Source organism: Ranitomeya imitator, chromosome 1 (genome assembly GCF_032444005.1).
Source record: "Ranitomeya imitator isolate aRanImi1 chromosome 1, aRanImi1.pri, whole genome shotgun sequence".
NCBI classification, from domain to species: domain Eukaryota; kingdom Metazoa; phylum Chordata; class Amphibia; order Anura; family Dendrobatidae; genus Ranitomeya; species Ranitomeya imitator.
The window spans coordinates 957,842,833-957,857,836 of NC_091282.1; the positions used below are offsets into that span (position 1 = coordinate 957,842,833).

The window sequence follows — 15,004 nt, forward strand, 5'->3', positions numbered from 1 at the left end:
ATTCAAAAGTGGGGTTAAACACCTGCAATCGGTGCAAGCACCGATCGTGGGCATTGCTGCAGGGTGTCAGTTTTGATATAGAGCTGGCACCCGCATTTGGTGGCGCTCAATGTGAGCCTGTTCGATCATCATGCCATATATATACTGCGATTTGTGCAGTATATATATGGCTCCCGCAGCACAGTGTATATACATAGCATGTTGGGAATGGGTTAAATATAGCCTTGTGTATGTACAATGCCTTGCGAAAGTATTCGGCCCCCTGGAACTTTTCAACCTTTTCCTACATATCATGCTTCAAGCATAAAGATACTAAATGTTCTAAATGTACATTTTTGTGGAAATTCAATAACTGAAAAGTGGGGCATGCAATATTATTCGGCCCCTTTAACGTAATACTTTGCTGCGCTACCTTTTGCTGCGATTACAGCTGCAAGTCGCTTGGGGTATGTCTCTATCAGTTTTGTACATCGAGAAACTGAAATTCCTTTCCATTCTTCCGTGGCAAACAGCTCGAGCTCAGTGAGGTTTGATGGAGATCGTTTGTGAACAGCAGTTTTCAGCTCTTTCCAAAGATTCTCGATTGGATTGAGGTCTGGACTTTGACTTGGCCATTCTAACACCTGGATACGTTTATTTGTAAACCATTCCATCGTTGATTGTGCTTTATATTTGGGATCATTGTCTTGTTGGAAGACAAATCTCCATCACAGTATCAGGTCTTTTGCAGACTTCAACAGGTTTTCTTCAAGAATGGTCCTGTATTTGGCTCCATCCATCTTCCCATCAATTTTAACCATCATTGCTGTCCTGTTGTGAATTCTGTGGCAGAGCTCCCTCCTGTGGTCACAAGTGGTACTTCGGTTGATTCTCTCTATGAGCTTCCGTTGGTGGAGGAAAGTGGTACTGCGGCTTCTGAGTTTCCTTCCTCAGGTGATGTGGTGAAGTCGTTAGGTGCTGCTCTATTTAACTCCACCTAGTGCTTTGATCCTGGCTTCCAGTCAATGTTCTAGTATTGGACTTGCTTCCTCCTGGATCGTTCCTGTGGCCTGCTGCTCTGCATAGCTAAGTTCCGCTTTTGTTATTTTTGTTTGCTGTTTTTTCTGTCCAGCTTGCTTATTTGGTTTTTTCTTGCTTGCTGGAAGCTCTGGGACGCAGAGGGTGTACCTCCGTGCCGTTAGTCGGTACGGAGGGTCTTTTTGCCCCCTTTGCGTGGTTGTTTGTAGGGTTTTGTGTTGACCGCAAAGTTACCTTTCCTATCCTCGCTCTGTTCAGAAAGTCGGGCCTCACTTTGCTAAATCTATTTCATCTCTACGTTTGTCTTTTCATCTTACTCACAGTCATTATATGTGGGGGGCTGCCTTTTCCTTTGGGGTATTTCTCTGAGGCAAGTAGGCTTATTTTCTATCTTCAGGCTAGCTAGTTTCTCAGGCTGTGCCGAGTTGCATAGGGAGCGTTAGGCGCAATCGACGGCTGCCTTTAGTGTGGTTGGAGAGGATTAGGGATTGCGGTCAGCAGAGTTCCCACGTCTCAGAGCTCGTTCTATGTTTTTGGGTTATTGTCAGGTCACTGTATGTGCTCTGACTTCTATGTCCATTGTGGTACTGAATTACCTAATCATAACAATACTGGAAGCCAAAAGTACTAATGATTCTCAATAGAGGGAAAAAAGAAGTTCTGAGACCATTTTTTTTTCTCTGCACTGTGTTTTGCCTTTTTTTTCCCCTAGACATTTGGGTGGTTCAGGACACAGGTGTAGCGATGGACATTAAAGGTCTGTCTTCATGTGTGGATCAGCTCACGGCAAGAGTACAAAATATTCAAGACTTTGTGGTTCAGAATTCTATGTTGGAACCAAGAATTCCTATTCCTGATTTGTTTTTTGGAGATAGAACTAAATTTCTGAGTTTCAAAAATAATTGTAAACTATTTCTGGCTTTGAAACATCGCTCCTCTGGTGACCCAGTTCAACAAGTTAGGATCATTATTTCTTTTTTACGTGGCGACCCTCAGGACTGGGTGTTTTCTCTTGCGCCAGGAGATCCTGCATTGTGTAATATTGATGCGTTTTTCCTGGCGCTCGGATTGCTGTACGATGAACCTAATTCAGTGGATCAGGCAGAGCAAAATTTGCTGGCTCTGTGTCAGGGTCAGGATGAGATAGAGGTATATTGTCAGAAATTTAGAAAGTGGTCCGTACTCACTCAATGGAATGAAGGTGCGCTCGCAGCTATTTTCAGAAAGGGTCTCTCTGAAGCCCTTAAGGATGTCATGGTGGGATTTCCTATGCCTGCTGGTCTGAATGAGTCTATGTCTTTGGCTATTCAGATCGGTCGACGCTTGCGTGAGCGTAAATCTGTGCACCATTTGGCGGTATTTTCTGAGCATAAACCTGAGCCTATGCAGTGCGATAGGACTTTGACCAGAGTTGAACGGCAAGAACACAGACGTCAGAATGGGCTGTGTTTCTACTGTGGTGATTCCACTCATGCTATCTCTGATTGTCCTAAGCGCACTAAGCGGTTCGCTAGGTCTGCCACCATTGGTATGGTACAGTCAAAATTTCTTTTGTCTGTTACCTTGATCTGCTCTTTGTCATCTTATTCTGTCATGGCATTTGTGGATTCAGGCGCTGCCCTGAATTTGATGGACTTTGAGTATGCTAGGCGATGTGGGTTTTTCTTGGAGCCCTTGCAGTGCCCTATTCCATTGAGAGGCATTGATGCTACGCCTTTGGCCAAGAATAAGCCTCAGTACTGGACCCAGCTGACCATGTGCATGGCTCCTGCACATCAGGAGGTTATTCGCTTTCTGGTGTTGCATAATCTGCATGATGTGGTCGTGTTGGGGTTACCATGGCTACAAGTCCATAATCCAGTATTAGATTGGAAATCCATGTCTGTGTCCAGCTGGGGTTGTCAGGGGGTACATGGTGATGTCCCATTTCTGTCTATTTCGTCATCCACCCCTTCTGAGGTCCCAGAGTTCTTGTCTGATTACCGGGATGTATTTGATGAGCCCAAGTCCGATACCCTACCTCCGCATAGGGATTGTGATTGTGCTATCGATTTGATTCCTGGAAGTAAATTCCCAAAAGGTCGACTGTTTAATTTATCTGTGCCTGAGCACGCCGCTATGCGGAGTTACGTGAAGGAGTCCTTGGAGAAGGGGCACATTCGCCCGTCATCATCGCCATTAGGAGCGGGGTTCTTTTTTGTGGCCAAGAAGGATGGTTCGCTGAGACCTTGTATAGATTACCGCCTTCTAAATAAAATCACGGTTAAATTTCAGTACCCCTTGCCGCTGTTATCCGATTTGTTTGCTCGGATTAAGGGGGCTAGTTGGTTCACCAAGATAGATCTTCGTGGTGCGTATAATCTTGTGCGTATTAAGCGAGGCGATGAATGGAAAACTGCATTTAATACGCCCGAGGGCCATTTTGAGTACCTAGTAATGCCATTCGGACTTGCCAATGCTCCATCAGTGTTTCAGTCCTTTATGCATGACATCTTCCGAGAGTACCTGGATAAATTCCTGATTGTATACTTGGATGATATTTTGGTCTTCTCGGATGATTGGGAATCTCATGTGAAGCAGGTCAGAACGGTGTTTCAGGTCCTGCGTGCTAATTCTTTGTTTGTGAAGGGATCAAAGTGTCTCTTTGGTGTTCAGAAGATTTAATTTTTGGGGTTCATTTTTTCCCCTTCTACTATCGAGATGGACCCAGTTAAGGTCCAAGCCATCCATGATTGGACTCAGCCGACATCTCTGAAAAGTCTGCAAAAGTTCCTGGGCTTTGCTAATTTTTATCGTCGCTTCATCTGCAATTTTTCTAGTATTGCTAAACCATTGACCGATTTGACCAAGAAGGGTGCTGATGTGGTCAATTGGTCTTCTGCTGCTGTGGAAGCTTTTCAAGAGTTGAAGCGTCGTTTTTCTTCTGCCCCTGTGTTGTGTCAACCAGATGTTTCGCTTCCATTCCAGGTTGAGGTTGATGCTTCTGAGATTGGAGCGGGGGCTGTTTTGTCGCAGAGAAGTTCTGATTGCTCGGTGATGAAACCATGCGCCTTCTTTTCCAGGAAGTTTTCACCTGCTGAGCGAAATTATGATGTTGGCAATCGAGAGTTGCTGGCCATGAAGTGGGCATACGAGGAGTGGCGTCATTGGCTTGAAGGAGCTAAGCATCCCGTGGTGGTCTTGACTGATTATAAGAACTTGACTTATCTCGAGTCTGCTAAACGGTTGAATCCCAGACAGGCTCGTTGGTCACTGTTTTTTGCCCGTTTTGACTTTGTGGTTTCGTACCTTCCGGGCTCTAAAAATGTGAAGGCGGATGCCCTGTCTAGGAGTTTTGTGCCCGACTCTCCGGGATTATCTGAGCCGGCGGGTATTCTCAAAGAGGGAGTAATTGTGTCTGCCATCTCCCCTGATTTGCGGATTTGCGGCGGGTGCTGCAAAAATTTCAGGCTAATAAACCTGATCGTTGCCCAGCGGAGAAACTGTTTGTCCCTGATAGGTGGACGAATAAAGTTATCTCTGAGGTTCATTGTTCGGTGTTGGCTGGTCATCCTGGAATCTTTGGTACCAGAGAGTTAGTGGCTAGATCCTTTTGGTGGCCATCTCTGTCGCGGGATGTGCATTCTTTTGTGCAGTCCTGTGGGATTTGTGCTCGGGCTAAGCCCTGCTGTTCTCGTGCCGGTGGGTTGCTTTTGCCCTTGCCGGTCCCGAAGAGGCCTTGGACACATATCTCTATGGATTTTATTTCAGATCTTCCCGTCTCTCAAAAAATGTCAGTCATTTGGGTGGTTTGTGATCGCTTCTCTAAGATGGTCCATTTGGTACCCTTGTCTAAATTACCTTCCTCCTCTGATTTATTGCCATTGTTCTTCCAGCATGTGGTTCGTTTACATGGCATTCCAGAGAATATCGTTTCTGACAGAGGTTCCCAGTTCGTTTCGAGGTTTTGGCGAGCTTTTTGTGCTACGATGGGCATTGACTTGTCTTTTTCCTCGGCTTTCCATCCTCAGACCAATGGCCAGACCGAATGAACCAATCAGACCTTGGAAACATATCTGAGATGCTTTGTTTCTGCTGATCAGGATGACTGGGTGTCCTTTTTGCCTTTGGCTGAGTTCGCCCTTAATAATCGGGCCAGCTCGGCTACCTTGTTCTCGCCGTTTTTCTGCAACTCTGGGTTCCATCCTCATTTCTCTTCAGGGCAGGTTGAGTCTTCGGACTGTCCTGGTGTGGATACTGTGGTGGACAGGTTGCAGCAGATTTGGACTCATGTAGTGGACAATTTGACCTTGTCCCAGGAGAAGGCTCAACGTTTCGCTAATCGCAGATGCTGTGTGGGTCCCCGACTTCGTGTTGGGGATTTAGTTTGGTTGTCTTCTCGTCATATTCCTATGAAGGTTTCCTCTCCTAAGTTTAAACCTCGTTTCATTGGTCCGTATAGCATTTCTGAGGTTCTTAATCCTGTGTCTTTTCGTTTGACCCTTCCAGATTCTTTTTCCATCCATAACGTATTCCATAGGTCATTGTTGCGGAGATACGTGGCACCTATGGTTCCTTCTGTTGATCCTCCTGCTCCGGTTTTGGTGGAGGGGGAGTTGGAGTATATTGTGGAGAAGATTTTGGATTCTCGTGTTTCAAGACGGAAACTCCAGTATCTGGTTAAGTGGAAGGGTTATGCTCAGGAAGATAATTCCTGGGTTTTTGCCTCTGATGTCCATGCTCCCGATCTTGTTCGTGCCTTTCATATGGCTCATCCTGGTCGTCCTGGGGGCTCTGGTGAGGGTTCGGTGACCCCTCCTCAAGGGGGGGGTACTGTTGTGAATTCTGTGGCAGAGCTCCCTCCTGTGGTCACAAGTGGTACTTCGGCTGATTCTCTCTATGAGCTTCCGTTGGTGGAGGAAAGTGGTACTGCGGCTTCTGAGTTTCCTTCCTCAGGTGATGTGGTGAAGTCGTTAGGTGCTGCTCTATTTAACTCCACCTAGTGCTTTGATCCTGGCTTCCAGTCAATGTTCTAGTATTGGACTTGCTTCCTCCTGGATCGTTCCTGTGGCCTGCTGCTCTGAATAGCTAAGTTCCGCTTTTGTTATTTTTGTTTGCTGTTTTTTCTGTCCAGCTTGCTTATTTGGTTTTTTCTTGCTTGCTGGAAGCTCTGGGACGCAGAGGGTGTACCTCCGTGCCGTTAGTCGGTACGGAGGGTCTTTTTGCCCCCTTTGCGTGGTTGTTTGTAGGGTTTTATGTTGACCGCAAAGTTACCTTTCCTATCCTCGCTCTGTTCAGAAAGTCGGGCCTCACTTTGCTAAATCTATTTCATCTCTACGTTTGTCTTTTCATCTTACTCACAGTCATTATATGTGGGGGGCTGCCTTTTCCTTTGGGGTATTTCTCTGAGGCAAGGTAGGCTTATTTTCTATCTTCAGGCTAGCTAGTTTCTCAGGCTGTGCCGAGTTGCATAGGGAGCGTTAGGCGCAATCCACGGCTGCCTTTAGTGTGGTTGGACAGGATTAGGGATTGCGGTCAGCAGAGTTCCCACGTCTCAGAGCTCGTTCTATGTTTTTGGGTTATTGTCAGGTCACTGTATGTGCTCTGACTTCTATGTCCATTGTGGTACTGAATTACCTAATCATAACACTGTCCCTACTGAAGAAAAGCAGGCGCAAATCATGAGGCTGCCACCACCATGTTTGACAGTGGAGATGGTGGGTTCAGAGTGATGAGCTGTGTTGCCTTTACGCCAAACATATCGTTTGGCATTGTTGCCAACAAGTTCGATTTTGGTTTCATCTGACCAGAGCACCTTCTTCCACATGTTTGGTGTGGCTCCCACGTGGCTTGTTGCAAACTTTAAACAACACTTTTTATGGATATCTTTGAGAAATGGCTTTCTTCTTGCCACTCTTCCATAAAGGCCAGATCTGTGCAGTGTATGACTGATTGTTGTCCAATGGACAGACTTTCCCACCTCAGCTGTAGATCTCTGCAGTTGATCCAGAGTGATCATGGGCCTCTTGGCTGCATCTCTGATCAGTCTTCTCCTTGTTTCAGATGAAAGTTTAGAGGGACGGCCGGGTCTTGGTAGATTTGCAGTGGTCTGATACTCCTTCCATTTCAATACGATCGCTTGCACAGTGCTCCTTGGGATGTTTAAAGTTTTGGAAATCATTTGTATCCAAATCCGGCTTTAAACTTCTCCACAACAGTATCACGGACCTGCCTGTTGTGTTCCTTGGTCTTCATGATGCTCTCTGTGCTTCACACAGAACCCTGAGACAGTCACAGAGCAGGTGCATTTATACGGAGACTTGATTACACACAGGTGGATTATATTTATCGTCATTAGGCATTTAGGACAACATTGGATCATTCAGAGATCCACAATGATCTTCTGGAGTGAGTTTGCTGCACTGAAAGTAAAGGGGCTGAATAATATTGCACGCCCCACTTTTCAGTTTTTGAATTTCCACGAAAATTTAAAATAACCAATAAATTTCGGTCAACTTCACAATTGTGGTTCACTTGTTGTTGATTCTTCACCAAAAATTTACATTTGATATCTTTATGTTTGAAGCATGATATGTGGGAAAAGTTCCAGCACGCCGAATACTTTTGCAAGGCACTGTATGTGATTGTGTATGTACTGATTAAGGCTTTATATATACATATGTAAATAGATGTACACCCATCCATATGTTTCGGCATATATGCTGGAATGTACAATTGCAATCAAATATATTCAACACCTATTGCAAATTAGGTTGATTATCAACATTAAACAATAAACCAATCAAATAAGAATAATGTAAATAGCTCAACACAGGTAATACAACAAGTGGTTTCTCAAAATTCACCATAAGGCCTCCTTCACATGTCCTGATGATTCCTGTTCAGGATGAACCAGTACTGGTGAGATCCGAGGTCCATGTACGTATGCCATCCTTATGTACGTATATGACATCCGCGTATCCGTGGTTCTTGTGTCCATGCTTCAAGTCCGTGTGCCATCTGTATGTCTGTGTGATACATACTGGCGCATGGGAAAAGCAGTACAGTTCGCCCTGATCCCAGGCACCGGCTACTGAAGGCAGGTCTCATCATTGTCGCCTGGTCACGCTGACATTAGTGCGAACACGTGAGCACCATGAGAATGTTCTCATGGTTCATTGGGCCCCTCACAGTGAAATGTGGGAACGCAGCTTCAATGACCGGTGGTGACTTGTATGAAGTCACCACTTGTCATTGAAGCTGAGCTCGCAGCACCTCATTGTCTTATGGTTTTCAACCTGGCATTCGCATCATGGCACTGTTAAGGTTGAAAATCAGATATTGCAGAGATGATTACTGCATGGAACAGTATGGCTTATCATCACACCGGACAGGTGAGGGATATGGTTGTGTATTTTTGTTTTTTGCAGGGGACATGGGCATCGGATGATTATATTCACGTCGGGGACAGGTGAGGGATATGGTTGTTTATTACTTTTGTCTTTTACAGGAGACATAGGCATCAGAGGAATGTCTTCATGTCAGGGACAGGTAAGGAATATGGTTGTTTAGTATTTTTGATTTTTTACTGGTGACAACAGCTTCAATGGATTGGGCAGAGTATTTTATATTATTACAAATAAAGGACTTTATTCTTGCCGTGTGTTTATTTAAATACTTACTATGGGGTTAGTGATGGGGCATCTTATAGAATATATGCACTGAATATATATACAGTGGGGCAAAAAAGTATTTAGTCAGTCAGCAATAGTGCAAGTTCCACCACTTAAAAAGATGAGAGGCGTCTGTAATTTACATCATAGGTAGACCTCAAGTATAGGAGACAAACTGAGAAAAAAAAATCCAGAAAATCACAATGTCTGTTTTTTTAACAATTTATTTGCATATTATGGTGGAAAATAAGTATTTGGTCAGAAACAAACAATCAAGATTTCTGGCTCTCACAGACCTGTAACTTCTTCTTTAAGAGTCTCCTCTTTCCTCCACTCATTACCTGTAGTAATGGCACCTGTTTAAACTTGTTATCAGTATAAAAAGACACCTGTGCACACCCTCAAACAGTCTGACTCCAGACTCCACTATGGTGAAGACCAAAGAGCTGTCAAAGGACACCAGAAACAAAATTGTAGCCCTGCACCAGGCTGGGAAGACTGAATCTGCAATAGCCAACCAGCTTGGAGCGAAGAAATCAACAGTGGGAGCAATAATTAGAAAATGGAAGACATACAAGACCACTGATAATCTCCCTCGATCTGGGGCTCCACGCAAAATCCCACCCCGTGGGGTCAGAATGATCACAAGAACGGTGAGCAGAACCACGCGGGGGGACATAGTGAATGTACTGCAGAGAGCTGGGACCAATGTAACAAGGCCTACCATAAGTAACACACTACGCCACCATGGACTCAGATCCTGCAGTGCCAGACGTGTCCCACTGCTTAAGCCAGTACATGTCCGGGCCTGTCTGAAGTTTGCTAGAGAGCATTTGGATGATCCAGAGGAGTTTTGGGAGAATGTCCTATGGTCTGATGAAACCAAACTGGAACTGTTTGGTAGAAACACAACTTGTCGTGTTTGGAGGAAAAAGAATACTGAGTTGCATCCATCAAACACCATACCTACTGTAAAGCATGGTGGTGGAAACATCATGCTTTGGGGCTGTTTCTCTGCAAAGGGGCCAGGACGACTGATCCGGGTACATGAAAGAATGAATGGGGCCATGTATCGTGAGATTTTGAGTGCAAACCTCCTTCCATCAGCAAGGGCATTGAAGATGAAACGTGGCTGGGTCTTTCAACATGACAATGATCCAAAGCACACCGCCAGGGCAACGAAGGAGTGGCTTCGTAAGAAGCATTTCAAGGTCCTGGAGTGGCCTAACCAGTCTCCAGATCTCAACCCTATAGAAAACCTTTGGAGGGAGTTGAAAGTCCGTGTTGCCAAGAGAAAAGCCAAAAACATCACTGCTCTAGAGGAGATCTGCATGGAGGAATGGGCCAACATATCAACAACAGTGTGTGGCAACCTTGTGAAGACTTACAGAAAACGTTTGACCTCTCTCATTGCCAACAAAGGATATATTACAAAGTATTGAGATGAAATTTTGTTTCTGACCAAATACTTATTTTCCACCATAATATGCAAATAAATTGTTAAAAAAACAGACAATGTGATTTTCTGGATTTTTTTTTCTCAGTTTGTCTCCCATAGTTGAGGTCTACCTATGATGTAAATTACAGACGCCTCTCATCTTTTTAAGTGGTGGAACTTGCACTATTGCTGGCTGACTAAATACTTTTTTGCCCCACTGTATATATATATATGTGTATATATATAAATATATATATACACATATATATATATATACATATATATATATATATAATGTAGAAAATACAAAGATGACATCAACCCCAACCCTATTACCCCACTTGCCACTACCACAAGGCAAGTGGGAAGAGAGAGGCTAAGGGCCATATTTAGCGCATCCCATGGATGTGCCATTTCTGGGGTGGCTGAGGGCTGTTGTTGGTAGCCTGGGGGGGTCAATATCTCAGATGCTTTCCCAGGCTATTCATATTAACCTGCAGCTGTTTGTTTAGCCTTTGCTGGTTTGAATTTATAGGGGGATCCTACATCATTTTTTTTCTGGGGTCCCTTGCAAATTCATCAGGAAAGGCTAAACAAACAGCTGTGCAATGTTATTAATAACCTGGGGACCTTATGGTGTACTGTCCCTTGTCCTAGATTATTAATATTAGCCCCCGAGCAGGTGCTTTCCCTCTGCTGGTTATGAAAATTGCATGGGAGCTCACGCTATTTTTTTAAATTTAATTATTTATTGTACACAGGAGTTACACAGCTGCTGCTGAATACAACTCCCATTATTGTCTCTTGGTCTAGCTGATCTCAGCATGTCAGTCAACAATGATTAGAACTGCCTTCAGAAGCTGACTGACGCTTAGGAACAGCGCAAACTATATCGCTTGTTCCCAGGACTGTGGTCCTTAAAAACGGACGTGTGAAAAAGTCGAAATGCAACTTTTACTAACTACTGCAGTCTCAGAATTATTCAGCAGCTTAATGACAAGCATCATTAGTACTCACTACCACACAGTTTAGCTGTTATGACCTTCAGCAAATGTGGCATATAGCCAGATACCAGCTTCTGTAAATGTTCCTGAGGAACCTTAGACTGTTTGTTTCAGTCTTGGACAACAGTTTCACTAATATTCTTGGGTTTGTGTAGTGCAACCACCTTCTTCAAATCCTACCATAGATTTTCTAAGAGGGTAAAGTCAGATATCTGTGACTTTCAGCGTAAAATCTTCTAGGACTTCTTCTGACATCAAGCCTTGCTGGACTGTGAAGTATGCTGGGCATTATTGTCCAACTGCAAGGTCCAATTACACCCATAATTCAGCTTCCTTACAGAAAGCATGTTTTTTTTTCCCTAGGATAATAATAATAATAATAATCTTTATTGTTATATAGCGCTAACATATTCCGCAGCGCTTTACAGTTTTGCACACATTATCATCACTGTCCCAATTGGGGCTCACAATCTAGAATCCCTATCAGTATGTCTTTGGAGTGTGGGAGGAAACCGGAGTACCCGGAGGAAACCCACGCAAACACGGAGAGAACATACAAACTCTTTGCAGATGTTGTCCTGGGTGGGATTAGAACCCAGGACCCCAGCGCTGCAAGGCTGCTGTGCTAACCACTGCGCCACCGTGCTGCCCTAGTATTAGGATTTCCTAATACTTAATTGAATCCATTTTGCCCTCCACATTTTGCAGGTTTCCATTGTCAGAGGAAACAAAGCATTCCCAGAGCATAATAAAGCCAAAGTCTTTCTTTATTGAAGGCACCACTGAGCCACCACCATGCTTTACTGTAGGCAGTGTGTTATTTTCAGCATATGCTTCATTCTTCCTCCAACAAACATACTGTAGTACTGATCTATAGATCTAAAAAGTTCCAGTTTTGTTTCTAATTGATATGCTTATGGGTCAGTAGGAGTGTACATCTTGGAGTTTGGGCATGGAAACATTTAGCATTTAGTATGGACCTGTAACGGCTCTGTTGTTGGGTGTCCTGGGACCAGGGGCTCCTTCCCTTTCCCTTAAGCTAGGGGCACCCTAGGTTGCCCTGCTCCCCGGATTACTTCTGATGGTGAAGACGCAGGGGCCACGTACCTTGCTTTAACCCCTTAATCCACCCCCAATCTGTACCCTTCCCCCACCCAGGAAAGAGGGGAATAGTAGTACACCAACCAGACTAACAAGGTAATACGAACAGGGGTAACAAAAAATACCAAACATACAAATATATTCACACATATAACAGAGGAATGCACTGGGGAATGGAGGATGAGGTTAAACAAAAGTAGGAGAAGAAAGGGAATTATCACACACTCAAAACCTAGAAACAGTCACAGATAAATCCACCAAACTCCTTGTCCAATAATAACCAACAACAACTTCCAGCCATGCAGCATAAGCTTGCTCTGACAAGGATTGCTAGCCCGGACCTAGTTTACATGAAAGTGAAGTGCTTCTAATCAGTGCAGGAGTAGGAGAAATCAGACTCTGTGGTATTCTGGCTCCTCTTTGTCAATGTAAACCCGTGACAGGGCCTTATTATGCAAGCTGAATCCTCAGAAAGCACAAAATCTTGCTGCCGGTCAATTTGACCTTTCAAAAATTTTTGACAACCTTCATACTCAGGAATCTGATGGCAGCCAATGAAAGCCTCTTTCTGCTTTGTCCAGGTAATATAGGCAGTGTTCCTATAACTTTGAACATGTGAACTATGCTTCCAACTATATCTCTAGGAACATTCAAAGCATTTGCCATCATTTTGTATCCTTTTTCTTGTTTGTGCAAAGCAATGAGGTTTTTCTTTAACTATTTGGAGCAAGCTGTTGAAAACCAAAAAATATCAGTCAACTGGAGACCATTGCCCATGAGGAATCGGATCAGATTCTGTAGGAATGCTGCCAGATGCTGATGTCTGCCTATGCATCATGTTTGCAGCAGGTCATAACATCCAAAGGTGCTCTACTAAGCACTAAAAATACTTATCATGAAGTGGTTGAATCATTATGAGATATTACTTTAGTTTACAGCATGATGGTTTCAGTTATTATATAGTTTTATCGCTTTGTTAGTTTCTGTGCTGATACTATTTAAATACAATACAGTGGCATTATTCAGATGTGTAGTATGTCAAAATTATTGAGGTGTTGGTTGTGTTTATGCATCGTTTGGCCACATTACCGATATGCTGTATGTTTGGGTTGTTCATAAGATCCTAAATTATTAATGATTGATACCCCTCTATGTGTAAGACATGGCGATTGCAAATATATTTAACTGTGGGAGATCAATGTAAAACTATTAACAAAAGTTAAACTTTGTTTGAAGTGTATTTGCAGAATGAAAACTGCTGCATATAAAAGTCTGTATTCTACAAAAAGGCCATTGTATACATTATACCATTATACTAGGAAATATTTGTCTAGTTAGAAACATCATATTACAAAAAAAGTTATTTCATGCACTTACATTGGACTGTGGCTTCATTTCATAAGGAAAGTTTTCAAATGTGTATTTGTCAGATCTTCTCTGTCTCATCTTAAAAAGTCTTGCTCCCCTATTGTTGAGAAGCGACAGTTCTTCCAGCATTATGTCTCTAGGCACACTAATCTTCCTTCCAAAGTCGAAGTCGCTTGTGTCTGTAACAGCAGAAACAAACTATTAAACAGTGGTGTACATAGAAATCATAGGGCCATATGGCATAATCTCCATAGGAGGGATGATAACTCAAGGACCAATGGTCTCTGATTGCTGGGACCCCTTTGGATCTCATGAGCAGGGATCTGAAATGTCCAATTGAAATGAAGTATTGGCCAAACGTGTACCACCACTCAATTCAGTCTCAGTGGGGTTGATGATATCCAATTGAAGTGCATGGATGTGTCTGCCAATCTTATAGAGAATGAGTGAAGCAAAATCACATATGAGAAGTCACCATACCATTGTCAGTCATAAACTTAAAAGAGTCATGACGGGCCTTGGGACACAAATTTGCAACTAAATTTCGATGCTCCGTCACACAGGAACAAGTTGCATACCTTACTAATATTAGGATATTTAACGGCATATTTACTTTGCTGGACAATGATAAAATTCTTGCTACCTCATCAATCATTTCGGGGGTTGGAGGTGGTTCAGTATATGGGTTTATAAAGCTCCAACCAAATGCATTGTGAACTGTATAAATCTATGATGATGTCAAAGAAACGCTGTGTGTTCAGTGCTAGGACCTAACTTTTCACAAGCCTCATAGCAGTGGTGTTGTCCCTCTCTGTGGTCGGTATGCCATTCCCTTCATGCCAGCTAACAGCATGAATATTATGTCATACAATAATGGTCTCTGGATACATATATTACAAAAAAAATTAACGCTGACTTTGAGCTGCACTTTTTGTTCTAGTAAAATAGCAGGCAACGTGACAGAAACCAGACAAACCCTATAAGGGTATGTGCACATATCGCCTATTCGCCTATTTCAGGTGGATTCCGCCTGGAACCCGCTTGAGAAAGTGCTAAAAAATTACAGAATGAATTAGCATAATGCCTAGCACTGTCAAAACAACTTGCCATTTATAAGTCTCATCTTTTTTCACTTCTTTTAACTGCTTCAGGCTTTGAAAGCCATGAAGCTGTACAAACATTTGACCCCACCATTCTTGGGGTGGCCTCCACTAGTAAGCTTCCACGTCCCTAGTAAGCTTGAAAGCCACCACTTTCTATCGTACATTGGTATTGCCACTGTAAAATGGCAGAAAAGACGTCATAGAAGTCGCTTCAAGCCTTTTTCTATTATTGCACTGCTCGAGTGGTGCTTCTAATCTAAGCCAGTCAGAAGTTGCAGTCACAAGATGATCAAGATGACGCTGCTGGACCGGAGCGGTGAC

General features: G+C 43.5%; 1 protein-coding gene across 1 annotated transcript in view; it reads right to left on the bottom strand.

The window, feature by feature from the left end:
- Positions 1-15,004, bottom strand: part of MYOZ2 (myozenin 2) — a 230,254-nt gene that overhangs the window by 96,125 nt on the left and 119,125 nt on the right. The window contains exon 3 of the mRNA XM_069743749.1: positions 13,590-13,759. Coding sequence (XP_069599850.1) covers positions 13,590-13,759 — 170 coding nt within the window. The remainder of the gene's footprint in view (positions 1-13,589; positions 13,760-15,004) is intronic.